This window comes from Meleagris gallopavo, chromosome 2 (assembly GCF_905368555.1).
Source record: "Meleagris gallopavo chromosome 2, MGAL_WU_HG_1.1, whole genome shotgun sequence".
Lineage (NCBI taxonomy): Eukaryota > Metazoa > Chordata > Aves > Galliformes > Phasianidae > Meleagris > Meleagris gallopavo.
In genome coordinates this window covers 47015964-47043734 of record NC_139405.1, presented here as the reverse complement: position 1 = coordinate 47043734, position 27771 = coordinate 47015964, and the positions used below count along the sequence as shown (strand labels likewise).

General features: G+C 41.0%; 1 protein-coding gene across 4 annotated transcripts in view; it reads right to left on the bottom strand.

Moving 5' to 3' along the window:
• Window positions 1-22300: 22300 nt before the first annotated feature.
• SASH1 (SAM and SH3 domain containing 1) overlaps window positions 22301-27771 on the bottom strand; it is a 516773-nt gene continuing 511302 nt past the window's right edge. For all 4 annotated transcript variants that reach the window (XM_085216996.1, XM_085216997.1, XM_085216998.1 and 1 more), the window contains 2 exons: window positions 26899-27030; window positions 22301-26114 (listed from right to left, as the gene is read on the bottom strand). In XM_085216996.1, coding sequence (XP_085073122.1) covers window positions 25854-26114; window positions 26899-27030 — 393 coding nt within the window. In that variant the 3' untranslated portion in view covers window positions 22301-25853. The remainder of the gene's footprint in view (window positions 26115-26898; window positions 27031-27771) is intronic.

The window sequence follows — 27771 nt, the reverse complement described above, 5'->3', positions numbered from 1 at the left end:
AGGAATAAGCATTTCAAGGTATCAAAGCAATCCACTGATACAATAGGAATTAAGAAAACTAGACAGGATATTTAAAAATTTGATTGTAATCTAAGATGATCTGAAATGAGAAGGAATCATAGAATCAAAGAATATGGATAGAACATACATAGAATCAAGGACACTGAAATTAAGAAAGGAACAGTATGACAGCAGAGATGATGGGCTGAACACACGACATTTAGGAAGTTTTGTCAGGGAGTACTACTCTTCTAAGTTATCTGCTTTGTAACTATGAACCATCAGACTGCATAATTTGGATTCAGCAAGGGTCATGCTTGAGTATATTTAGGTAAAAGCACGGAACTAATTAGATTTCAGAAGCACGTCTACACATTTTGCTGAATAGAAGTCTATGTTATTATTTCAAAAAGTCCTGTCATACACAAAAGGCCAAGAGGCTTTAAATTACAGAGGTAGCAAAATCCCTTTCAGTAAGCTTAAAGGCCGTGTGGACTGACTCCCAGAACAATCCTCACCAATTATGAAATCTGAAAGATGAAAAAAAAAAAAAAAAAAAAAAAAAAAGCCATTCTGTAGCTGTAGTTTCTGCCATTACCTCCAATGAAAAAATAACTGTGAAATGGGTACAGCTAAATATCATTAACATTTTCTTCCTGCATCCAAGATCATAAACACAAAAAACACTTTCCAAAAACAAAGACATGTTCTCACTCTCATGAAACCCCTGTGTTCCCAAGTTACTGTGGTCAAGCATCAAAATACCCTTTTCCTCCTGAAGCATAAAACATTTTAGAACTATGTAGGGGTTACAAAGAGAAGAAATTAAATATCCAGACAAAATTTGGCCAAAAAATTTCTTAGAATCCTTTAGAACCACAGCTCTGATGAGTTATGTTGCCTATTTGCTGGTGTGTCATTGTCCACACCTGATAATCTTCTTCATGACAGAGGCAGGTGCAGTTGTGGAAATACTGCATACATCATGGATGGTTCCGAAAGACTGCCCAAGTTATGGCTCCTTCCACCTTGCCCAGCTTTCTATTATTCTTCCAGCAGGCTTTATACTACAAAATGTTTCGCACATGACCCCATGGCACATGACAATGCCCTCAGTTTCACGCTGAAAAAACATTAACATTGTGTGCTGTAATGCGACTCAGATTGCTTCAGATGCTCTGAGCTGAAGAAGAAATAGACAAAATACTGTCACCTCCTGGGGCCTCAGTACCTCAGCTGAGGCCCCAAGAAAGTGCAGGACTGAGCTCTGTGCAGGACATCCAGGCACTTTCTGCTTGGAAAGCAGCCAGGCACTGGGAGGACTGACAGGATGTGTCCTACACCACTCAGCCTTGTATTGCTTCCTGACGTTGTTAATTAAGCAGTATGTCTTAGTACAGACATACGCAGATAGATCTGAGGCAAGGGGAAGACTCAATACTCATTGGCCACAACTTACACGGGTGAAATGTGCTTGCCTGTAGATCAAGTGTTGCTCTGTTAAGAGCACTACATCCTTCCATAAGTTTAACTACAAATTAGAAATAATTTGCCAGTAGATTTGGGAACGTGCAAATAAATTCTAAACCATCAAACCTTTTGCCAAATGATCAGATGTATCCCTGCTTTGTCATTATGGGTAAGCATGCAGAACCGTGAATCACATCAAGAGCAGAAATGTAAAAGTAAATGTATTACCATGGGGAAATAAACAACTCAGATGAGCGAACTGTCCCAAAATTGCACGTTCTATCTTGTTATGTAGCCTAAGACACTATATTTAGTGCTAGAAACAAAGAACTTACAAAACTTAAACTTCCAGGTCCCTTAAGAACAGCATTAATTAGAATCTCAACAGACCAAACAAGAACATGCCCACAAGGTTCTGCAGATACATTCTCCTACTTAATTCTGCTGAGATGTAAACAAAACCCACAACTCTCAGGGTATAAAAATGTAAGAAACAATAATGAATATTTCACAGTGATGGTAATAACTAGGCAAGAAAACCTGAGAGATGATAATTGGTGTTAGCTTCCTGTGTAAGTATATGCAAAAAAAAAAACAAAAAACCACCCAGCAACCTGAATTTAAGCATGACAGAAAGAAATCAAGGTGGTAGAAGGAAGAAGGGCACATCCAACTTGACTCTTGCATTTCTGAAATTTCTTGTGCTGAATTCAGACAAAGGATTTATGTTGTTATTAAATTTGCTATCAAGTTGCTGTTCTGAAGTCTCACATTCTATGTAAAATAAAATGTTCTTGAGAGTCATGACTATAAAGAAGTCGTTGAAGATATTTGTCAGACAACTGATGCACTTTGTCTTCAAGAGACCAAAGATAATCAGAAGAATAATCTTCAATTTGTGTGAATTGTTCATTCCTGTACAATGCTAACTCCAAAATCTGAAAATGACAGGCTAAATATCAACGTTTTACTGATGATGATTTCAGTAGAAAAAGTCTGCTGATATGGAAACTATACCTAAAGACAAGAACGTGCTTATGTTCTACTTAAAGCAGTGAATCAGCCTTCTTTATACAAATGAAATTGTTTGCACTTTAAACTGGATGTAGTTAGTATTTCTGAAAGGACTCTCAAAAAAAAGTGCTCATTAATTTTTCTTATCTGAAGATTTGTGATGATCTCAACAACTTTTCAAGGCCAGCTAGAAAAAAATTGTGGAGTCAGTAGCTGAAAAATCAATTCACTCACTTCAAACTGAAATGTGCATTTAAAGATTTGTTATTAGTCAGTGTGAAGTTAATCACGTATTTTATCATCAAATTCATTTCAAGTAAACTTTATGTTTCACCAAAACCTATAGTTTAGAACCAACTTTGCATAAATTTGCTTTGACAGTATTTTTCTTACTTCTTTCTTCAAGATAAGCTCCTCAAAGCAAAGTGAAAAGAGGAAGTCTTTGATAAATCTTGAGCCAAAAGCCTCACTAACTTATCTGAATTTTGACTCCCTTGCTTTTTTTGGCACTTACAACCATCTTGGGGGAAATTATGAAGATTTTTGAAGTCTTTCCTTCTAAGACATAGAATTGGGTTCTCCTGCTCAAAGCTTTTTAAAGCTTTGTTATTCTCATTATAATTACATTCTCATTTGCTGCTCTACAAGCTTCATTGTTACTCCTGTATATTCCCCTCTGGATTTTCTGTCTAAACTGTGAGCATGCATCTATGTCTATATATAGGAATAATAGGAATAATGTAAAATAATAGATGGATGATCTCTAAAGGTCCCTTCAACTGTGTAAGTCCAGCTTTCTGCTTGAAGTGAATTAACATTGATTGCTCCTGGTCTCTTTTCATCTCTATGAGTTTGGAAATGTGTTGCAGATCAAAAACAGTGCCTGAAGGCCCAGCAATGTAGCCACAAGAGCGGTACTTAAACCTGTGCTTTTTAAGGTAGGAAAGCTTCAGAACTTCTATGGCTTGTGGTCCTTGACTGACACATGCTCAGACTTTGGTCTTGCAGAAGGCTGACAGCACCACACAGCTGTATCTCTGAAGAGGGTATTCACAAGCTGAAAGGGCTGGAGTCAGTATTTCTGGGCCGGCTCCATCATCCTTCCTTCCCATTCAAAGCTTCCATTTCAAGCATTTACATCTGTATTATTGTTTTCAAAACTTTAAGACGATATGTCCTTGTGGAAATGTAAAAAAACTGGGGTAGAAATCACCACTCTTTATTATGCAAAGATGCCAGTAATGTAATTACTGTTAAAGTCAGCATCTCAGTTTTCCCAGTTCACCTGATAAACTGCACTTTTCAGCACCAAGACAGGGTGCTGTGTCCCAGGTAGAAAATAACATCTCATGAGTCACCATGAGAAATACAATGTGTATGCTTTTTGTTGTATGCCTCCCGCCCAGCTATTGCTCACATCTGCAGCTGATGTTCTTCAGCTGATGAGACTTGACATTGGCACTCAAAATGGCTGGCAACCTCCACCTGCTGAAGACAGCCTTCACTGTGCAATTTCAATCATCTGGATACAGCATCATTACTTCATTTCTTTCTTTGAAATACCTCTTTCCGCGATTCTCAGGAAATTAGCTTTCACTCTTCTGCCTGTTCTGCACTGTTCTGACTGAAGCTGACAAAGTCTTCTATTGCTTTCTTCAGACTGGTTGAGCTTTTCCTTAAAAGTCTTTTTGTTCCGAGACAGATCATTCATCCCAGATTTTACCAGTTCCCTCCCCAATGATCTGTAACTTGCTTTTAAAAGAAGTTTCCAACGCTTCTTCTATAGAACCTCCTATATAGAAGGTTTAATAAGAAAATAATGTAAAAGGATTTTTTTGTTTGCTTAACTGAAGTTGTCACATACTTTCTGAACAGAAAGCACAGCCCTATTTCCTACAACACTAAAAGTAACTGTAAATGAGATTGGCATTAGCACTTAAGCCTTAAAAAAACATTTTCATCACTAAGAACATCATGAGGAACATTATTTCTCTTGGCAGCAGATGGTTTAGTACATACTGCGAGTTTCAGTGATGAAGAAAATGTTAAGACATACTGGGAAGTAGTTAGGCACGCACAGGAGGTGGAGCTTAGAAAGATTGCCTGGATCATTAATGCAGAATTATCCAAACATGCAGAAAGTGCCAAACTACATGTAGGAATTCAGTGGAGGGCTTTGCAATCTCTTTTCTAGAAGAAAAATATTGCTAGGTTTACAAAAGTGTGCTTTACTTTTATGTCAGCTTTTAATTTGCATGTCATTGATTTTTACTTTGTTTTTAACATCTGTCTCTAAAGTTCAAAGTGGGAATTGGAGAAACACTCAGCCACAATAAAACAGAAATAATATTTTCTGAAGAAGATCTAACCCCAAACCAGGCTGACAGATAGTACTCACAGCAACACTGCTTGTCATTCTGCTCTGTAAAACTGGCAATTTTCTCCATTGTTCTTCTTAAATTTAGCATGCTAGCCGTTGAACCTTTAGCTGCTCTTCCACTGGGAAAAAAAAGAAATCTAACAATTGAATTTTGCATTGATTTTACTAAAGGTTTTCTGGACCTGGCTTTCAATTTGGCTATGCTCCTAAACAGCGTGTGGAACTGCAGCCTCAGATGAATTCACCTTGGTTTGTTCCAAAAAAGATACACTGCATATTTTTGCCTTTCTACCAGGGCATATTTAATCAACAATAATATATCTGAATAGGTTTATTTCCAAATATGGGCTACACTGATCTCAATTTAGATCACAGTATTATTCCATAATTTCTCTTTATGTGGATATAGATGTTCTGGGAATGGAGGACTTCTTTTTCAGGGCACCTGAACACATAGTTTTCCCTGAATTGTAGAGAGCTGAAAATCTGTTTCTGGTTCTTTTTTTCAAAACGTCTAAAGCATTTACTTAGTAAAAGGAACAGAGGACTGGCCTCCCACCAACTTTGGATCATGTGAGAATCACAAGGGAATTCTTGCAGCATTTACAACGTAGAACTAGTTTTCAGGAAAGATAAAGACGGACATTCATAAACATCAATGTAAAAATACCATGGTTAGTGTTTCAGCCTCTTCACTGAGATTCAGGTGCTGAGGTATGCCACATGACCAAGGTGACAGATTAGATTTCTTCCTTGCCCAGTTTGATTTTTGAAATACACCATTAAGTTGTGAATATGGTTCAGAAAGCTCTGTTATATCCAGTACACATCTTTAAAAGCATTACAGAAACACTTTCCATAAAAAGAGATCCTTGAAATGCCATGAAGTTCATAAAACATACGATGCTAAGCGACACATGAATGGATGAATGATCTTGATGGTTGTCAGTAAAAGATTCCACTCTCTTGAAGTGGGAAATAAACTTGCTTTCAGCTTTTTCTGAACAGATGATGCACTGTACAAGTCTGTTAGAGATGAGAGCAAAGGGTGAAGAGAGTAGCATTTTTATGCAGTTCTTCATTCCCGTATGGGAAAAAGGAATTAAAAAGAATAAAAGAGATAGACCCACTTTCCCTTTCCTTTCTGTTTTTAAAGGATTGTCTTCTTAAAACATTCCTAAATAGGTTCTCAGCATTAAGGTTTTTGAGTGTGCTCTGAAAAGAGGTAGCAAGTAGGATGGATTGTGGGATGGACCTGCATGAGAGGGGTATATTGTGGAGGATACCCCCAGAGGATTGTACTCACTTCCAGAGAGCATTCTGGCTCTATCAGAATAATGCTTTTATATCTTAGACCAGTTCTAGAATAAGTGTATTCTGGTATTAGTCAGATCTTGATAGATGCTTTTGTGAAAAAGTAAATGTAGGAGACACTAGAGGCAAGTATTTGCTGGAGAGCTTTGGAGATCCAGTCAGTGTAGCAGAGAAGAAAGGGATCAAATCCTTTCCTCTCTGTCCTACAGTTCCCTCATTTTCACTCTCTTCTTATGAACTAGACTTTCATTTCAGCAAATGTGGTGTTTAAGCACATGACTAAATGAGTAATGCAAACAGCATGTTTACTATACTGGCCTCAAAGCTGTCCCACCAAAAGCCAAGCCGTTGCAGGGCAGGAAGAACAGGATGGAGATTAGCCTCCATAGTTCCTCTGCTCATGCTGGATTCTTGCTGCTGTCTGCTACTAGGCAGATACTACCCTCCAACAGCACTGCTTCCTGTATATAGCAGGAGTAATTCCCACTGTCTTTACAAATACTGTCACTTTTGTGCAGTGACAGAGAAATAATGCTCTGATAAATATTCCTAAAATAAGAGATGGGAGCAATTATAGCCACCAATTGCTTGGGTTAATCTAAAGCCAATTATTTGCATTCCCTGGAGCCATGACAGTCATAAAAAAAAACAACAACAACAACAAAAAACCCAATGAGTTTCATAGTCTTTATCTGTTTTGTGACATCCATTTCCCCTCTTTCCTTTGAAAACAAAACAAAACAAGAAAAAACAACAGAACAACAACAGAAACCAACACTCCCTCTAAATTAGCTACTGGCAGCTGGTGGGAAGTGAACCTCTTCTCTCGTTGTGCCACTAGAAGAGTAAACTGAAGGATGCTCCCCTGCACCTTGTAAGCCACGTGCCTTATCTCTAAATAGAAAATACTGACTTTAGTGGTGTGAGCTGTCCTTGCCTCTCTTGCTGTCTGCCATCACTGCAGAAAAATATATTTATTACTGTAAGAATAACTCCGTTTACTCAGATTTAATTGAACTGGAAACTACATGTGTATTTGTGTGTCTACATGCGTATATACGTACACGCAAGCACACCTATTACATACCCCTTAGAACCATGCTAAGGCTCAGCTGCCTCTTAGACTCAAGGCAAAAATGAAATAAGTCCCAACAGGTTAAACATTGTGCAAGATGTGCATCAGCACACAGCATCTTGCACTCTTACGTGCTGAAGGTGTATCGACTGATAAATGATACCTCTCTTCCTTAGGGAATAGTTCAGTTGTTCTAGCTTAAAGATGATAATGCATTTATTGGACACAGAAAAACAACTTATAACAAATGTCTGATGGCTTATACTGTACAGATTTCACTCCCTCCAGTAAAACACCTCATCCACTTAAAAGAACAAATGCATTAATATGGAGTCAATAAATTAAACAGCTGCCAGCTTTTTTCCTCTTTAAAGTGGACTGCTCGAAAATAGATGGGCAGTTACTCAGCAAAACCGTTTCTTACCATTCTGCTAAATGAGAGCACAGATCAAACCATTTCAAAAGAAGTATATTTATGTATGTGTATGATGCCAGGAAAATTACCTTAAGTTGCAAAGCACTGAAGCCTGTTGTTAGTATATGCACAGCCACACATACTGAGATGGGATACAAAAAAATTGCTGCCAAAGTGGAAAAACAGATCTGGAAAGTGGAAACTTATTAGGAGAAGGGAAAAGAGGCAGCAGGAAAAGGTCATTCAGAAAACTACATAAGAGAAACATAAACAAGTTGCAAAGGGAAAACATGCAAAGAGCTCTCCAACAATGCATGGCCAACCAGGAGGAGTTCAGTTGTTTAGTTAGGCTAAAGGCTTTTGATGAAAGCTAAAGGACTTTAAAGCTGAGTGATAATCTGTTAGTTAAGTGTGTCAGGGTGCAGAGGATGAAGGAAAAAGAAATGGGGGAAAAGTGATTCTGCTGAAGCCACAGGTGAAGGAGTAAGGCCTGGCATCAGCTGGGGGAAGAAGCACACAGTACAACCAGCACGTTGGGCAGAGAGGAGCCAGCTCACCCTGTGCTCCCTGACACACACAAGTTTGTTTTTCAAGACATTTCCCCAAGAAACACAACTGAGAACTATTACTCCTACTGCCAGAGCAGTCAGTAGATGCTTGGGGAACACTAGGTTTGCAGAAGATCTGGCATGACCCAGACCCAGCTGCCCCTCATGGCCAAACACCCAGCCCCACAGACTGGTGGGAACACTGGTGCAACCCTTACCTCAGCCCATCAGCTCAGTGCTCCCTTCATACCTCCAACACATCCTCCAGCTTCCCTGCAAGCAGGAGCAAATTAGTAACTTGCAGAGCACTCTTCCTTTTTTTCCACTTCTTTTTTTTTTTTTTTTTCCTTTCCTTCAGCTGAGCCCAGCCTTTCTACAGGTGCAGCCACTTGTGCCTCCCTGCTTTGCTCCCACAGCTGTCTCCAGCATGGGCTCAGTGTTCCCCATGGACATTTTGCCATCACTCCAGCCCCAGCCCCTCCTGCCACAGGGCCTGGGGTTTCCTAATGATAGGCCCGGTGGTTGGTCCTACTGTGATAGGGCTGCCATCTCCTGCAACAGCACAACCTCCTTGCAGCTACAGCAGCCACCTGGGATGCTGCCACTACTCAGAGAGCTGTGAGAAAGCCAGATATGCTGTGACACAGCTAGCTCACCTCATTAAAGGAAGAATAATGACACTCTCAATTAACTGTTCAATGAGCATATGCTACCTCTCTCACTTCTTCTTTCAGGAAATCCTGTACAACTTCATATGAGCTTGCCCAGAAAGGTGGTGGGTATACCTCGTCCCTGGAGACATTCAAGGTCAGGCTGGAGGGGGCTCTGAGCAACCTGATCAAGCTGTAGTTGTCCCTGTTCATTGCAGGGGAGTTGGATCAGGTGAGCTTTAAGGGTCTCTTCCAAGTCAAACAATTCTATGATTCTATGGAATGTCTCAGGTGACCATTTGATTGAATGCTTTCAGTTTATAAGCAAAAAAAGTTGTTTTATGCAGCTGTCAGCCCTGCATGCGCTCCTGGGGATGTGAAAGACAAGCTGTGTTCCTCCTGGCACTGCTGCCCCATCCATAATCCCAGCCCAGCATGATGGCTTGCAGGCACAGTGAAGGTGCAGCTGAAGTGTACGAAAGATGATTTGTGAGCCAGGTGCAGTTTAAGTTCTGGCAGCAGGAAAAACATCTTTTTTGTTTTTACATGAGCAAACCTGAAGTTTGAGAGACTGAGAGCTGATCAGTGTGGATGTGTGTTTTTACAGAGCATCTTTTCATAGGAGAGCTCAAGATGGAGCTCTTAACCACAGAGGCTGGGACAAAGCCATACTATACATATTTATAGGGCAGGACAGGAAGAAAGGTTATCATGTTTATTCTGAAATGTTAACTTGCTGCTATAACCAAGCCTCAAATCTCTCCCCTACTCTTAGACTGTAAAACAGTTTCACACCACAGAAGTGAAAACACAGCTGCTTGCCAAGACTGCCTGATGAGTTAAGTCCAGCAAAAATAAATGTGGTGAAATTCAAATGTTATCTTTCTTTCTATTGAAAATTTCACTGGATAATCTATTGGAGTCCCAGCTGACCTCCAGAGACAGTGCCTGCATAGGCCTGTCCATCCTCCTTTGCAGTACTGGAGGTATCGCTCTCACAGGCTGCTCTGGCTCATGGAGGTCCCTGCGGATGCTGCTCTGGGGATTAAACCTCACAGCAAACCCATGACACAGATCTGGACACAGATGTCTTCCTTGCCAATGACTGACAGGATCCTGGGAAGTGTTAATCAGGAAATTTCAAATAGTTTCTGAAGTATTGCTAAAACCAGCCTTGCCCAAGGGGGGATAAATGTTCCAACTTTGGGAATATCAACCTATGAGCTCAGTGCTGGGGTGAACAAAAATAATCTATCAGGACAGTTGGATCATCTTTTTCGTACTTCAATTTCAGTGCTGTTGGATATTTTAAAAATAATATATTGTAGAATGTTGCCAAGATCTTGTGAGATAAAGATTATGAAAACAGAGATTTGATTCTGGTAATAGTTGTGTGCTATGGTTCAACTATACGGCACTATCAAGTTTATGGTTTATCTGCAGGTCTTTCAAATTCCATATGATCCAATACAAACTCAGGTATCATAACAGAAATTTTCGATATTTAGTCCTTATTTTCAGATGACCAGTCTGTAAATGTCACAGTTTTATAAAACATTCGCTGCAATCTTCCTTCTAACTTTTCTCCTCTTTCTGTCTCTGTCATGCAGGCCTGATCCAGATGATGGGAGTCAAAGTCCACTGACTGGGGCTCCTCACAAGCAAATTCCTGCATCAGCTCAGCTTTGAAAAGGGCTATCCTGCCTGCTGAAGTGCACAGGCACCAGCGTGTAACTCAGACGGCAGTGAGAAAGATATCACTGCTACAGAGAATTTTGCCTGGCATGTGTCCTGACACTGGCAGTTTGAGCAGTAATTTCCTCCCCAGATGCTCTGGAGTTTCAGGGAGTTTGGCTCAAGAGGTTAAAAAAATAACGATCTGGCAGTAAACAGCTTTTTAGAAACATTATTTGGAGACTTACTCAAACTTGTGCAATGCTTTGTCTACATTAATAGGAATTGCAGCAAGTAATGCTATTAGGTACACAAAATGTATCTCCAACTGATGTGTTTGGAAGACAGAATGCTGCTGGACTTTGAAAGTTTTCTATTGAGATATAACTTTTTCATCTTTTTTCTTTTATCTTGCTTGCATTTTGCTATGTGACGTGACTCCAGTGCCCCAGATTTTGGGAAAATTGAATCTGAGTCTAAATGTAAGGTTTTGATTCTGTTCTATGGATTTATTGATTTATTTGTCTATAAAGAAATCTCCCAGTTAATAACAAACAAACAAGCAAATGCACACACAACACAACAGAAAGAAAAATCAGTGGTACTCAGAGCAGTAAATGGGATCAAGTTTCCTTTCCTCCTCTCCCACTAAATTTACTCACTATTTAAAAATCCCTTTCTCATAAGTCATAAGTTGATAGGAGACAGAGCCTTTTCCTGTGAAGATGAATGCTGATATTTAGAATCATAGAGTGATTTATTCTAACCCTTTGCCCTGGCTGCTCTTCCCTTCAGAGATGACACAGGAGGAATGAGGCACTGCACCACATATTGAGGTACTAGGACCACAATAACCACAAGACTTATCCCAGATCAGAGGTGCTGCTGCCTCGCGATTAAAGCAGTGAAATCAGTTCTTGGTTCTGCAGCGCAGGAGCAGACCTTATAGCACTGCATGTTTGTGCCAGACGGATTGCTCAAGCTTGGAAAGCCTTCTCGCCTTCTCATGCACACATACTTAATCACGACAGGCCTTGTTCCTGGAAAAAACAACATGGCACTGACAGAATTGTCGTTACTCACTTTCTAGCAGAAAAACAATGGCTGAGAGTAGAGTTCAGCCCTCACACTGTGGGTAGTGGAGGGGACTTTAAAGGGCCACGAGGAGATGTTAGTCTGCAGTAGAAGCAGAGCCCAGGAGTGTGCGCTGGGTGGTCTTTCTGGAGTGGGACTGGCAAGCTGGGGGAGGTTTGGCTAGGTGGCTCCAGGACAGCAAAGAAGGCCTGGCCGATGCTGCCACTGTTGTTCCTCTGGTTTTTGTGTTGCTTTGTCTCTGAAAAAGTATAAATTGAAATAGCAGGGAGAAAGCAGATGTCTGGAATCTGTCTGAACTAACTGGGATGTTTGCTTCCCACCTCGAGAGGTTTGAATGGAAAGGAAGAGCGAAAGGGCAAAGGTAGTGCCTGTGCCATGCCTATGTCACCCTCTGCACAGCGGCTGAACTTATCCAAGGTGCTCCATGGTGGCTCTGGCAACTGAAATCCTTCTTCATCCAGTCCTGCTCACCAGGTGCCCCTGGTTTGTCGTAAACTCATTTATCCCATGGAAGGAGAAGGGCGAGTCTGTTTAAGGCTATACATTAAAACTAAGCTCTATAAATTGTACATGAAAATGGAGGGTAAGCCAAGAGCGATCATTCCTCAGCTGCTTCTCTTGGCATCAGAAGTTTGGGAAGTCCTGTGGAGTAACACAGTAGTTAGCTGCTCGGTTTTTTAATGGGAAAGCCCTTTCTTAATCCATTTGAATTTTCCCAGGGTTCTGGGCAATTAAACTGAGGTGTGAGGCTCCACAGCTCGCTAGTAGGTGGAAGAAAAATGATCTCATATTTGAACATGGGCAAAATCCATGTGGTTACCACTAGTCCAGACTATGGAAAAAATGAGATACAAAAAGAAAAGCACAAGCTGCACCTTCCAGTCTACGAGTCAGCATCCTGAATGGATAATTAGACCAGGCTAAGGATTTATTCATCTTGGTATCATTTTTTCAATACATTCTAAGCTGGACATTTGTGGAAAGATTATGAGTATTTCCTCTCTACGTTCTCCAAGCTACCAACTATCTGTGGTTTAAGTGTGTCCAGATACGAAGCCTGCATTCACACCATCAGTTTTCATTGGCCTCAAATAAAGCCATTGATCTTCCAGAATCTTCTCAATCCCTTAATTCTGCTGCCTTCTGAAGCAGCCTGTTCTAAGGAACTCCACTGCTTAACTACATGGTCGCAAACAACTTTTCCTCTTGCTGATTTAAAGTCAGTGATTGACTCTTGAAGACCACAGAGAGACTCTTTCCCATCCATATTTTCCCTGGCCATCGTTTTACCGACCTCCATCATATCCTGCTTCAGTCTCTCCCCTCACATCTGAAGAGTTTACACCTGTTTAATCTCTCTTTATATGAAAGCTTCCCCTAGCATAGAGTAAGGCTTATCCAAAACATGTGTCTGTTAGCATAAACAGGTGCCCCTGCAATGCCACGAGACAGGTGGATGAGGGCTGCTTCCACATGGGCACTATTTCTCTGCAATTGGTGGGAACACACTGCAGACTCTGGACCAGGATGCACCTAAAAGAGCAGCTGGTTTCTTTCACTGATCCTCACTGAGAAAGGCATTATTGGTTTATTAATCTCTGAAAACAGTAAACCACAGTTTGGATATTTGCCTCTCAGCAGTTTTTAGAAGGAAGAACATATATTACATGGGGAGAACTGTACTTATGGAGCATTGTGCAATTACCTGAACCTCTATGCAGTTTGTCAGAAAGCTGTGTACCCTGCCATGCTTCATTAACAAAGCAGGTTTGCTGTAGCATTGGAGTCAGTGCTGCTGGGCTGCCTGGAAGCTGCCACCGCAACCCAGCTGGGCTCAGCACTGTGCCACCAAAGGATAAAAGATAGGGAGCAGCAAGAGAGGTGGTCCTGGCCAACACCAAAACATGAGCCAGCACCAGAAAAACCATTGAGACCCCAGTGGACAGCATGCATGCTTTAAAGACAGTTTCAAATAGGGTAAAGCAAGCTCACTTGCATCTATGGATGAGCTCTTCTTAATTATGGGATGAGGCCAGGGAAAGGACTGTAAAGCATAGCAATTTGTGGAAGCAGGAATTGGCATTTTGCTGCTAAATGACAAATGACAAGGAAGGTCCTGGAGGGCTTGTGAAGGAAAGCCAGGAGAGATCAGCCATGCTGCTGGCCTACAGTGTTAACAAACCCCTCTTTGTATAAGCAGAGCTGTGGTATTGGCAGCACATGTGCTTTTGGCCCACCAGAAACTTGAGCTTCTCTCTTCTCCCAAGTACTGTTTGGCAGCAAATCAGGTGATTCATATTAAAATTTGAAATGATGCTGGCCCAAACTCCAGTTCCACATAGAAGGAACTCAGGAATGGGCAATACTTGTCCAATCTCAAGTAGGAGCTTTTGAACAGGGATTTAAAACTAATTGATGGTAAAAAAAAAAAGAGAAAAAATAAGACATTTCCTAGAAAAAGCTGAGCTTTTCCAGAAGGTAAAGTATTACCTAATCATATTCCTGAGACTATCTCCTCCTTTCAACTCTGAGTGGCCCACAAGGTAGGTGCTATAATCTACCTAACATTGACACTGAGTAATGTAGTTGTTTGTTTGCTGTTTGTTGTTGTTGTTGTTTTGTTTGTTTTTTGTTTTCCCCCCTAAGGAACACTCATTTTCCAAGAAATACAAATTACTTACTGGCAGCCAGATGCAAAATCAAAGATATCAGAAAACTCTACAACACAACTCTTTGGCTGGCTAACGTAGCATTGATTCTTGTCAGGTCTACCTGATGTAAATAAAAGCACATGGCATAGAGCTGTATGAAATCTTACTGAATAACAGCACTTGACAGAGCTATTTTCTGTTGATGTCACTCAGAAAATTTGTCGAGCAAAAGAAATACAATATTATTTACGAAGTTTCTTTCTCTTGCACACCATCTCTGAGAGCTTGGCTTGGAAACACTCCCAGATCCACCCTGTTTGGCTTCTTCTCTTTGTTTTCAAGAAATACACTTTCATCAAAATGAAAAAGATATCCAAACTGCTGCAGGGAAAATTGAATTAATAGAGTATTTTCCTGACTTGCAGCCTGTAGGATAACTGTGCCAATAGCAAAGCGTAGCACCGAGGTTTGTCTCTGCCTTAAGGGCCACCACAGTGGGGAACACAAAGTCAGACGATGTGGTGATTTTTCTTCAGAGAGGTTCTAAGCACAAGTAGCATCAGCACTGAGTGGGATGAACTCCCCTGGATATGCTGCAGACTGATTGATTTTCTTCCCTGAGAAAAATAGTTCAACTGCTTAAGAAAAACAACAATGAAAATAGGTTGTAATAACAACAGCTTCTTGTCATCCAGCACTCGCTGCCTAATTGCATTGGGACCATGAATGTTTGTGAAGCCTGGGTCTCAGATCCCCTCTGTGATTTTTTTTTTTACTTGTTAAAATGTAATAGTCAAATGATGAGTTCTTATTCTTGGCACTGAGCGCCATCTGGCATAAAGAGTCTTTTAATGCCAGCTGCAGTTACTGTGCCCCACGCAGAACTGCCCAGCAGATTAGATTAGCACTGCAGGTTCTGAGTGGGCTCTGCCCAAAAATTCTGTTCTTGAACTGCACCAATTGAGTCTGGGCAGCAACCAGTAACTGAGCTGTCCTCAGCAAAATGCTCATGGCTGTGGTTTTCAGCAGCTAGAGGCAGGCTGGCATGGACGCCCTGACTGATGATCTAGTGATAGCAATGGGGGGTGGTGAGGAGAAAAGGGGGAACGAAAGTATGAGGCTGGTGCAGGACAGACTTAAAGAAACACTGGGGAGTTGGCAGGTGGGCAAAAAGAGTCAGGAGAACTGTGGTGACTGGAGCATGTCCTCTGTGAGCCCCAGGTGGCCTCCCAGTACTCTTCACCTGTCATTTTAAACAAGGTCTTTGATTTTTTTTTCTCATGGTTTTTTTTTCTTCAAGTTTCCTGTGTCGCAGGCATGACTTAAGCTGGTTTCGACTGACACAGATACAGAACCCTTCTTTCTGTTGCTTGCATCTCTGCCTCGTTTGATATCTGCCCACAATCTTCCTCAGCAGTGCAGTCCGCAAACTTACAAACCTATAGAAGCCTTTTTCTTCTACTTCTATACTTCTTTCCAGTCTGCCACCCAGACTGCTGCTTGATGTGGAGTCAGGCTCTGCCCTGACCGAGAGCAGCATTGTGTAGGAAACATGCTCAGATCATCAAAAGCAGTTACAGAGGCCTTGGCAGGGTGAGCTGAGGCTGTACAACCAACTTTCATCCTTCTGCTTCCTGTCTTCTCAGAACATTCAGCTCTGTAGTTCTTTTTTGATTTTTGGAAGGCAGCATGGGATTGCTGCATATTAATAGGCTTCAATACACACAGCTTTGCTACACAGGCAAATGGAGATTGACAGAGAGAGAAAGCTTCAGATATTTCATTTTAATTTGTCTTTGCCGCAGATTCTACTACTAGTAATTTTATCTATCTGTAGCTATTCTAATTCTCCAGTAGCCGTTCTTACAACTCTTTGGCCACAAATACAGAAGTTCAAGACCAAGAAAGCTTTAATCTCTGGTAACTTTGCTTTCTGGCTGCTTATCTAGCAATTACAGCTCTAAAAGGATGATATACGTTCATTTTGAAAAAAAAGAAAAAAAAAATTAAAAACCATTTTTGAAGTGCCTCAATGAAATATGTATGTGGTCCCACTTGTTGGACAAAACTTGAAGATAGTGAGGACCAGAAGCTGTTTGCCACAACAGAACAAAATAATTTTATATGCCATCACAGACTTGGGTTAATTCTATAGAAGCAGGGAAAGCGGGAGAGAAAAAAGCACAGGCAACGTTGTTCCCTTTCAATGCAACATCAGTTTACTGGATTTTTATTTCTTTAATCACCAGTAGATGGCAATCCAGTCCTTGGCCAGTCAAACGGCGGTGAAGAGCCTGCTCTGTATACAAGTTCGTGGGGGCTTTACTTAGACATCATGGGTGCAACTAAGGACTCAGAACATCATCCAAGAGAATCATTTAACTGATGTTATATAGCTGGCCAGCTCAAGACAGCACCACCACAAATAAGGCTTGAGAAGTGTGTGTAAATGGCAAGAAATCAGAAGATTTTTCTGTCTTTAGAAGACGCTGGTTGTTTTAGCCATGACGGTCTCTTATACTGACGCTTTTAGAAGCTTTCAGAGGTAATAAATGTAAATTTTAGAGTCTACTTGTTTGAAACTTAAAACAGGCTGTACAGGGAGAGCCATACTTCACCTAAGTCACCTGGAGTGAGGAAAATACTTCTTTCCTTCCATGAAAAAGCATAACAAGTCAGTATGCAGCAAAGTGAAGGGAAGGCAGCAAGGGTGGTATGATAGAAGGGACATCTTTGAAGCATCAAGAGTTATTCTCTTTGCTGTCTCCAGGAAACCAGTTAAAGTAAAACAGGTGAAAAGAAAGTAAAGTTAGCCATCTTAATTCCTCATATGCCGTTTCTTCTCCAGAGTCTGTTTTCTGTAACAAAGATTTAAGAGAACACACCCATAGCTTTCTTCCTTAGTTTGGCAAGAAGAACACTAAGTATGATCGAGATGAATATATACTCCAAGATGGATTTAAGAAGTAAACCGTGCTTTTAAAGCTTTCCTTCTACTTGAGGATTTGATCTTAATTCCCAGTGAAATCACTGCACCATTTGATTGGATAACAGATGGCTTGCGCTCCTTACCAGCACCTGTACAGCGTTAGGCAACTGATAAATACATAGAATATAGCAGATCAGCTCTGCATTGTTTTTCCATGTATGTGCACAGAAAGACATTGCAGCAAAAATCACTATAGATTTAAGTGCATTTTGGCAATGTTAAATAATTTTGCCTGCCCAAATGTTTCTTTTTTTTTTTTCTCCATTTTTCCATTGTTCTGTCTGAAGTTTTGCATCCTCTGAAACCATATATTGATGAAGAACCAAAGGGCTCTTGGACAAATATTTGGCACTTCCATAACAGAGATGAACAGCAGCAGCACTTACAGAGTGGTTTCCATTTTTGAAGACTCATATTAACATCAGTTACTGTTTGTATTCCACTCTGAATCAAAGAGGAAGCATGAATTGCATCTGGTTGCATGGAATTCAGATAAGAGGCATCAAGTGGCACAGTTTCTATGCAAATATTTTTCAGAGGTACTTGTACCACTTACTGGCTAATTGACTCATTAGCAACAAGTGTGGGATTGCTGATTTTGTGATTTTTTTTTTTTTTTTTTAAATACAAAAAGAGCCCTTGAGTTTCAAAGGTCGTTAACACAACAGCGATGACAAACCTTGTATCTGTTACTTTCTTTAAAAGTTAAGCCAGTGAGCAGAAACTATGTGCCTGGAAAAATGAATGATCTGTTTTGTATTCCCATTGGTCTGCATGAGGAAGGATGAATCAGACACTGCTGTGATTCAGAGGTAGCGACAGCCTGCTCAGATCAGCAAAGATATAGGGAGCAGCATGCTGTGCTGTGAGTCCAGTGAGTTCCCACTGCCTTACACCGTACGCTCCAACAGTTCTTGCAGTAGTCTTTCTCTCCACCAATTGCTGACAAAGAATTTGGACTGATAGGAGGAAGAATGAAATAACAGAAATAGATCGGTTAGAGCTAATTAAAGATGATTTCAGATCTGACCAACTCTACCAGAAATAGGCAAGTACCTCTTTGCTTGTTAAATAAAGCAAACGGAAAATTGTCAACCACAGAACCCAAATTTGTAACAGATAAAGGTAATAGTTAAAGTTGCATTTTTTTGTCCTTTGGTGTAATGAAACTTGTTCTGCCACTGGGATATGCCAGTGGGCACCTCTTCAACAGTGTGTCTTGTAGGAGTCCTGTGAGTCTACAGCCTCTATTGAAGCAAGCGAAAAGTGGCTGTATGCATTCACCAACTCCAAAAGGCTGGACCACTCATGTCTTGCTTTGTCCTGTAGCAACTGTCTTGAGCCTGTTTTGAGTAATAATGGCCGGGAGTTCCCACGAGTGTTTAGAAATAAACTAGAAACTTTTCCTTAACTTCTCTATCTATTTTTGAGTAATTCCTCTTCAAAAAATGTCTTCTCAAACTGATTCATTGAATTGGCACAGACTTGTACAACATACAATAAATGTACTTCTGAGGCCTCCATGTTCCCAGAGGGTAGCCATGCTGCTCATACTTTTATGACATTCATCAGCTTTCCACCAGTTTCATTATCCATCACTTCCTTCTTTTCCTCCCCTCTCTCCCAGCCACCATCTCATCTGTTCCATGAGCTGGATGACACATTTTCCCTCCTCCTATCTTCCTAATGTGGCCAGAGCAAACGAGTGCCAGGAATATTCCTTAGTCTGTTTTACGCTTGGGCTGCTCCGCAAGAGACAGAGCTGTGTGATCCAGCTGCAGCTGAACAGGGCATGAGGAAAGAGCTGAGGCACAGCTGGTAGGTGTTACTCCCACAGTGCACAGAGGTAAGGAACATTTGGGGTGGGTGATACCAAAGACAAAGAAACATCAAATGCTAGAAAGTAAATAACAGAAAACAAATGCTTCCCACTCCAGCACTGCGTGAATCTCACACAAGCTGCAGGGTGCAGCCCAGCAGGTCATTGTGCTCTAAATAGAATTTATCCAGATTTACTTCATGTGTATCAAGATGATGCCTGGGGAACCTTCCTGCTACTCATTCTAGCTCGGTGCCCTCCTCCAGAATCTCGTTTGTTCCTCAGGAATAGATGTTCCTTGTAAAAGCAAACTGGAATTAAAGACTGCATCTGCCCTGAATGCATCTCACCTACCCATCTCAAATGAATTTCTCCTCTCCAATTAGTATTTTGACTTTATACAAATCCAGAGAAGTGCTTAGCAATGGAGATAAACCCAGAAAGACGAGCAGAGATAGAACAGTTGGAGGGCCTGTTTCCCATTTGACTGTGGTATTTTTTGTCAGATGCCAGAAGCTATTCACCAAATCAGCATCACAGCAGCTGTGGTTTCTCCCTGATGCTTCACACCTGTGGTGCTACTCATTCTGAGGTTGCAGAGCTGCTTTTGTTCACAAACACATATAAGCAGCACTGAATGATGAGCTGGGGAACAGACTTTGACCTTCTTGCTCAGGTGATAGCTGCATGCAGTTTACAAGGGGGGGGGGGGGGGAATATCCTGGAGTCATTCCAGCAGTTTTGGCTATGTGCCAAAGGTGATTTTTGACTCACCTTGTATTTTTGAAAGTATGATGAAATCAAAACCTTTCTCCCAGTTTGTCATCATGTTGTGAAGCAGAAAACACAGAAGGCTGCAACCGGTCCCAAGAAATGTACTGAATCCAGCTACTGGGGCTAGAAAGTTTCCTCAAGGGCTTAATGAATGGAAAGTGCATCTCCTCTCATTTTATTAGATGACTTTATTAAGCACTTAAGTGCTTGTTTGTGTAATTGAATTCATCTAAATCATTTTTCTGCTCTTCAGAAACCACACTACACATTCAAAGTGCTCATAATATGATGCTCATATTTTGAAGTTGTAGAGCCAGAGATGAAAGAACCTCATGAAATAAGGAAAATGGTACAAACATGTCCTGCCAGTTCATACTGCGACGTGTGGAAATACTGCACAGCCAAAATGCACAAGGTTTCAAACAACCAGTGGATTGACATTAACCATGTTAAGAAGCAGACTTGAAAAATATCCTGTTCTGCGCTTTAGGAAACACCATTACTAATAAATAGGGAATAAATCTTTATTCCTCTAATCCTCCTACAAGGTGACTTGGCAATAATGGAGGCTTTTTTTTTAAAGAAGAAATCTTACTGCATGGGAATACTAAGATGACCAAGGTGGACTGGGGGGAAAATAAGTTTCTTTGCTGTGATTTCCATTCCCTGCAGGCTTCTAGGCCTGTGAGTGGGTACAAGAAGGAATATGCTAAGATCTGAACTTCAGAACAAGAGATTAAAAAAAAAATAGTCCTAGTTAAGTAAATGAAAGAGAAAATATCATGTGATGAGGGCATGAGAACAGATGATAAAATAAGCACTTCAAGATGATATAAACTAAAAGGAAGACTGGTATACTGCCCTCTGGTCACCTCTGTGGCATTCTCTGATGTTGAAGAGGGATGGCAATTAGCAAGTGCAGCCTTCATAACAACAGCTTACCTTTGTGTGATGGGGGCTTACACGTGAACCTTCTGCTCAGACACAGTTTCTTTCTAGAAGTAGCAGAAATTTCATCACATTTCTTCTGTATCTCTTTTTCTGATGCAAACGCTTTGTTGTGAAAAGAGAACTTTTAGAATAAAGGAATTGCTTCACATGTGCTGGGGGGTGGCTGCATTTGTTTTTGGCAGTCGTGGTGGTGTTTAGCACACATTTGGATGAAACCAGCAAAATGCTGAGAGCAACAGATAGGGGCTTTGTGTTCCAGCTGCTCCCAAAGCAATCCTGGACCAAAGAAGTCTTGGAAGGGAAGCAACACTCCTTCCAGCTGCAGAAATGGCAAGCGCTCTGGCTTTTCATGTCTTTCAGTGTTTGTTTTGTTTTTATTTCTATTTTGTTACTTGAGAGACTCCTGGAAACGGCCTGCGTTGGAGCCAGCTGCGGTCCACAGAGGCTGTCTGAATGCTCTCCCCCAGCCAGCAAAGCAGTGCCCTCTGCTGCACGAGCACAGCAGCAGCCTGGTCCTCGGCTGAACTGGAAGATAATCAGAGGGGGGGGAAAAAAGTCATCCTTACTGCTTGCTGCCTCGTTCTCACAAACCACTTGCAGCATTGAACAGTTCTGATGGGAGCGCTGCTTGAAGGGAATGGGAGATTCGGCTGTCTGGACCCAGCCCGAGGGATGGGTTTTCTGTTCGTTTTCTCCTCGAGCCCTTCCCAAAGCTAAGCCTCTGGTTAGCATCGACTCAAGCAGGCACAGCCTACCCGGTCACTTTGGGCAAAGATCCATAAAGAATGAATTTCCAGGTACGGTACACAGGAGTGGCCACTGGTGTCGCCAAGGGGACTTGAGAGCACTAATTACTAATTGTACCCATTAATTATCCACCAAGTTTAACCACAGCAACAAACGCAACCACACCAAGCAAGAAGGAAGACACATCCTAAGGCTTCTTTGCTCTGACACCTGGACACTGGCATCTTATTACAGACTGCAGACATGACTGACCTGCAGGTGTCAGAGCTGCCCTCATCCAGTGCGAAGTGCCAGCCCAATGCTGTGGAGATGCATTTGAAAACCAGGCTGGAAATCCCCACTTTCAAGCAAGAGCTTGAAAATGTAATACAACCCCTGAGAGATTTGTGCTCCTGCATGCTTTATCTCTCTCCACCAATCTTTAATTATTTCATTGTAAATTGGGAAAGCTCCCAATGGGAGACTGCAGAGATCTCTCACCCAGACCTTCCTAAGCCTAGCAGCCAGACATTAAAGGTATACAGGAGACAAAGACCCAAACCTCGTCAAGCCATGAACACAGCAAAGGCAGCTCGCAGCACCGAACATAGACTTTTTCTTAGCTGTAGATACGTACTGAGAATGCTTACACTGTGAGGAGCTATGGGTCTGGGGTAAGAAATGAAACAGCCACACTGCTCCCACACCAGCAAGTAGAAGATCTTTTAGCTACATTAAGAACCACAAAATAAAAAGAGAGACCAAAGAAATTTATTTATTTTTTTTATCTATGAACAGTATGACATATAATTATAGACAAGTTTTGATACACAGGAAAACCCTTTTGTCAACCATTTGTTTTGCTAAATGAAACAGCACAATAATCTTTACACATTCATATTTTGTTTTTCTTTTTTTTTTTTTCTTTACAATACACAGCTTTCTTGGGTTGAAGCAAACTGCAGGACATATTGAGTACTGGTATATTACAGCTACTTTACATCATATAAGAACAGCAAATGGAGAAAAATAAGTTATTTAAATATTGATTTCATATACAGAAAGTGCAACTTTGTTAGTTGTTACATAACTTGTTTGACAGTTTTGATTCCCCAAAGGGTGTCAATTAAAGATAAAAGTATCTTGGACCAAAAGTATTATTTATTCTAAAAATAATACAGTACAATTGCACAGCTGTGACTTGGTGAATCGACCTATTGCTGCTCTTAGAGATGATGACCTGTTAGAATAATGCAGTTATTATAACATTTCTGATCATGCTCCCAGTCTGCACTCAAAGCCAGGCTCTTAAAAAAGAGCACAGAGACGATCTGGGTATTAACAAAGAGTTACTGAGGGAAGCTTACATTTATGAGAGCATTCTGTAATATTTTGGGCTTGCTGCTTCTTACCATTAAATAGCTATCTGAGTTACAATGGTACAATGGACAGATGCGTAACGTCATTAGCCTGAGCAGAGCACGTTAGGATTCCAGCAGCAGGTTTCTTTTGTGCTTCCCGAGAGTCAAAGAGTGAACTTTTGCTTACTGTACTGAAGGGCTGCAAGGAAATGTAAGAGGTTATGGCTCTTTACCACGCTGCCTCACCTGCGTGGGGAATGCCACAGGTCACTGAATCCACAGCAGGGAAGCTCGAACACTGAAAAGCTTAAGGCTTTTTTAGATTAAAATAGAAACTAAAATTATAATTCAAGTGGGGCCACAGAGAGCAGTCTTAAAAAGAAAAACAAAGCAGCTTTTAGAACTCACAAATCTCAGACTGCTCACTCTAGTGCTGGATGGGTAGGATTTGGTTTCCCTGGGCTGTGTCATGGAGTTACAGAGAGTGTTTGGCACATGGGTTTGGCTTATTCCTGTATTTCTCCTGTTATTAACTGAGTGGGAGTAATTAATATGGGAGAGCTTTATTACGTGACTTGCCTTTCCTGTAAGAAGAAATGTTTCCCTTCTTACTGCACACAGCCAGCTTGGACTTCTCCTTTGCTCCAAGGAAGGCTGTTGTGTACTTGCTTTCACCCAATATTGGTCCCTGCCAGTACTCCCAGGAAGTCTCAGTACTTTCATCTCCTGCTTGCTGATAGTTAACATGTAAACTTCAGAGAGGAAATGACAAATCATTATTATTAAAAAGGCAACGTACTTTTTCCACATTTTCTTTAAATTTTCACCAGTGGTGAAAAGCATCTATGCTATGTGTTTCCTGGTGCTGTCACATTAGAACAACTGATTTATGCACTAGGAGAACATTATTAGAAAAAGACTTGGAAGAATTGTGTTTGAGAACAATTCCAAGTGACAGCAGTGAGTTAGCTGCCTTCACATGATGGCGTGCTTCTGGATGCAGACTGAATTCAAAGCTGATGCTATAAGCACTCAACAACTCTGAAACTAGGAAATGAGCCTAACACAGGAGCCAAATTAATTGTCATCTGCAGTAAAACATGTAGTTCATCTGACTTAAAACACAGCCATGTAAGTATCATACATAATAAGGACTGATGTAGTAAGCAAAGCTCTCCACTCATCAATCTGATAGCATTTGATCAGGAAAATTAGTGTTATTAGCTCAATACTGGCATGAGATAACTGAAGCACCAGACTGTGAAGTGACTCATCTGGTTCTATACATAGAAAACTATAGTAAACTGATGTCAGAACTGATACTGGAAGCAGTCTCACTTCCCAACCTGCGCCCATGTTTCTGTACTTCACTTTGCCTGCCAGAGTAAAGCTTGCTCTGCCTTCCATGGAGCACGTGCACTACAAGGAAGCTAAAGGATAAACCGTACAGAGAGCCCAAATTAAAAAAAAATAGTAATAGGTTATTCATGATAATCTGTATTTGGTATATAAATGTGTCCCCATATATAAAAATAAAATCTGTTGTTAGCCACATATGTGAATATGTTTCACAAGGATTTAGGCAGAAAAATATAGTGAAAAAATGGCTCACCATAAATGCCAGCACACTGCTCTCTCCCAGTGAGAGGTAACATTAACATTCAGACATGAAAGATACCAACTGTTCTAAAATCACAGTGTAATTCATAAGACTCTATAGGATTATTTTTTTTTGTCCAGGCAATGGAATTACAGAATCTCAAGATTTCTTTGGGACATAATTTGCTTTTTAGTACATTTTTTATCCCCCACAAGTGATTTTTAATTTGCAGAAACCCGCTGTTTGGAATCGATACGGTCAGGATACCAAGTCAAAGCTGCAGCGTAATGATTGACAATATAACACAGTACACAGAATATGATTAAAATGAAAAGCAGTTACATCTATACAAGGCAGTATATTTTGGAACTGTTTAGTAACAACAGTAAATGCAGACTGTAGTGGACAGGAAGTCAGCCTCACAATCGAAACCTAGCGTAGCCCTGCATTTGTAAAAGCATCTATACAACACGTAAGATGTCATGACGAGGCAATTTATAGAAGCTACTTAAGCTGAATATCACCCTAAGTGCAGCTTATGAGTGACAGGTTGAAACGAGGCTTGGGAAGCATGAGTATAGGTAAGTGAACATTAGGTAACTGCTTAAAAGCTTGTTTTAAGGCAAATAAAAAGCAGATTGCTAAAAAGCAGTTATAAAAATGACCTCAGTTCTGTACAAATTAAAAGAAGCTTGCTCCTAGGGTTAACTGCATTGGAGTGACAGAGATGGACCATACTGTAAATTAACTTCAGTCCATTGACTTTGGCCTAGCTAAAGGCTTTGAGGCGTACTGGGACCTATATCAAGCAACAGCAAAGATGACCATGAAAGAGGGGTATGCATTTAGCTCTAGACCACTAAAAAAAAAAAAAAAAAGGCATTTGCCAAATAGCTTCTACTGGGACTTGCACCTTGATTTGTACATGGTCTGTAGGACTGACTCCAGGTATCTAGATGTACGGAAAGCCCCCAGCCTAAGCACTTCTCCACAAACACAGTGCCTATTAGTAACACTTTCACAAACTTGTGGAAAAGCAGGTAAGGTCCCTTAATTCCCTGAAGCTGTCTGATCTCAGGCCAGCCCTATGCACTTTATGAAACAGGAATACTTTACAAGGGAGCGAGGGGGGAGGGAAGTACCACATCTGTGTTACCTGGTGGTTGCTTCTCTTCTCCTTCGGTTGCCAAAGACAGCAATTGAAACATTTCATATCCTCTGAAGAAGCATTCTGCCTGTCACTGGGAGCCACTTCCTTGATCCCTTTAGTTATGTAAAGTAATTAGGACAAAATTGCAGGAAGAAGCAGTGGGTTCTTGACTAGGCAATGTCATGCTATGGAGCATGTTAAATTGCGTCTGGATCGAGAGGTTTGAAGAGTCTTGCTGCTGCCAGGAGCTTGCTTATGTGCCTTTCCTCTGTGATGCCAGCTTCCTGAAGGCAAGTTTGTGACAGAGAAGGCACTTTGCTCAGTGTGTTGAACCCTGCTTCTGTGAGTGGGCTGGAATACATGGGTAGGCCAATGGAAATCAGCCAGTCAGATACAGAGGTGATAAGTCCTGGTGATACAGGTTTTCGGCAAATTTCAGTGAGCCCTCCACTTGGAATCTGGACAGAAAAGAAGAAAAAAAAGAAAACAACACCTTCACGTTAAACATACTGCTTGTTTTACTGCAAGTCTTCTGTTTTTCTTTCAAGCTGGCAGAATTCAACAGCAGATGTATCAGTTTTTCTCTCTCATGCATGCCACCTGTAAGTATGAGTGGTCTGTGGGCAGAAAGGTTGGGCAGGAGCAGTGGTAGCAGTTTGGGCAGATGCAGGGGGCAGCAGTGAGTCACTTGGACAACTGTCATGTACCATTCTGAATTCATCTGAAACCACTCAAAAACACCCAGTGAGGAGTCAGTCTTCCAAGGTTGATCCATTCCAAGCTGATCCAAGGCAAAAGGATACTAACTTTATTACCTCCCCAGACAGACCAAGCTCTTTTATGAACAGACATGAAAGCTTTTGACAGTTGCCCTCTTCTGATTTTTCTAAGAAGAAGAGTGGAGAATAGTGTATTTTGAGAAATGAAAAAGGAGTACAAAACCTTTTAGATATCAACACTGAACTGTTCAATGTATGCCATTCTTAGCAAGCATTATGTCTACTGGCAATCTCCTTAGAATCTCCAAGGAGTCAAAAAACAAAAGAGGGGGTCATCCACTCTGTTTTCAATTGCTAGTTATTCTCCTTAAGGGCAGGATCTACTGTCCCTATAGTACCCCTGTAAATGTTGCTCTTGCTGAGTAGCACTAAGACTCAAGAGATAGCTCCCTTTACCAGTAGTCAGTGCTTTTTAGAAGTCTGCTCATAATTAAGAAGCTTGGGTTTAAGGATATATACTCACTGCCATGCGATGCTGCTTCCTCAGCTGCTTTACCCGGATTTGGTCCATGTTTGCAGCAACATCCTTTTCAGGCTGGTCTAAGTCCTCAGAGTACCTCTGTACCAAAGCCTCAGGAATGCCACAGCGACCATGCTGAATGTTCCCAGCCAGCCAAGAAGACAGGTGAAAGAAGTGCATCAGTACAGAGTAATCAATGCAAACGAAGAAGCATGGGATGGGAGAAAAAAGGATTATTTCTTCAGATTCAGATTCATAAAATGTTATTTAGCCATAAATGATATCAGTGCAATGGTGTAAAAATAGCAGTATACATCTTTCATGAGCTTTAAGATCAGTTCCTCTCTGAAATCTACAGCAAAATTCCTGTTACACTTAACTTTGGGATGCTCCCAAAGGCCATGTTTTTAGATTTCAAGCTACTAAGGGTCTAACTCATTTTCATTATGGTATCTGGATAATTTTCTGAGGTTTGGTTCAACCAGTTAACTGATGTGATCCTTTGACTAGACGTTTCCTGATTCTTTTAGTGGCTGCATGACAGAGATGCCTAATCTCCAACAGCAGCGACAGGGCAAGAACTTCCGGAGACAGACTAGTGACAGCAAAGTTTACATTGAACATCTCTTAAATTCTCATTTGCTCTATTCACATCTCCTAATTAATTTATTCTTCACATGAAGACACTTTCCTCAGTTTGTGTTAACAGTATGTTGTTTGATTTATAAACAAGCTGTTACTATATATACATTCCCTACCCGGGTTAGATACAGGCAAACTAATACTTCTTCCTATGCACTATACCACAGCAGTTAGACCACCTGTCCAGTTGTAGTGCAGAACTCTCCCTGGCAGCTCCAAGATGACCTACTCAGG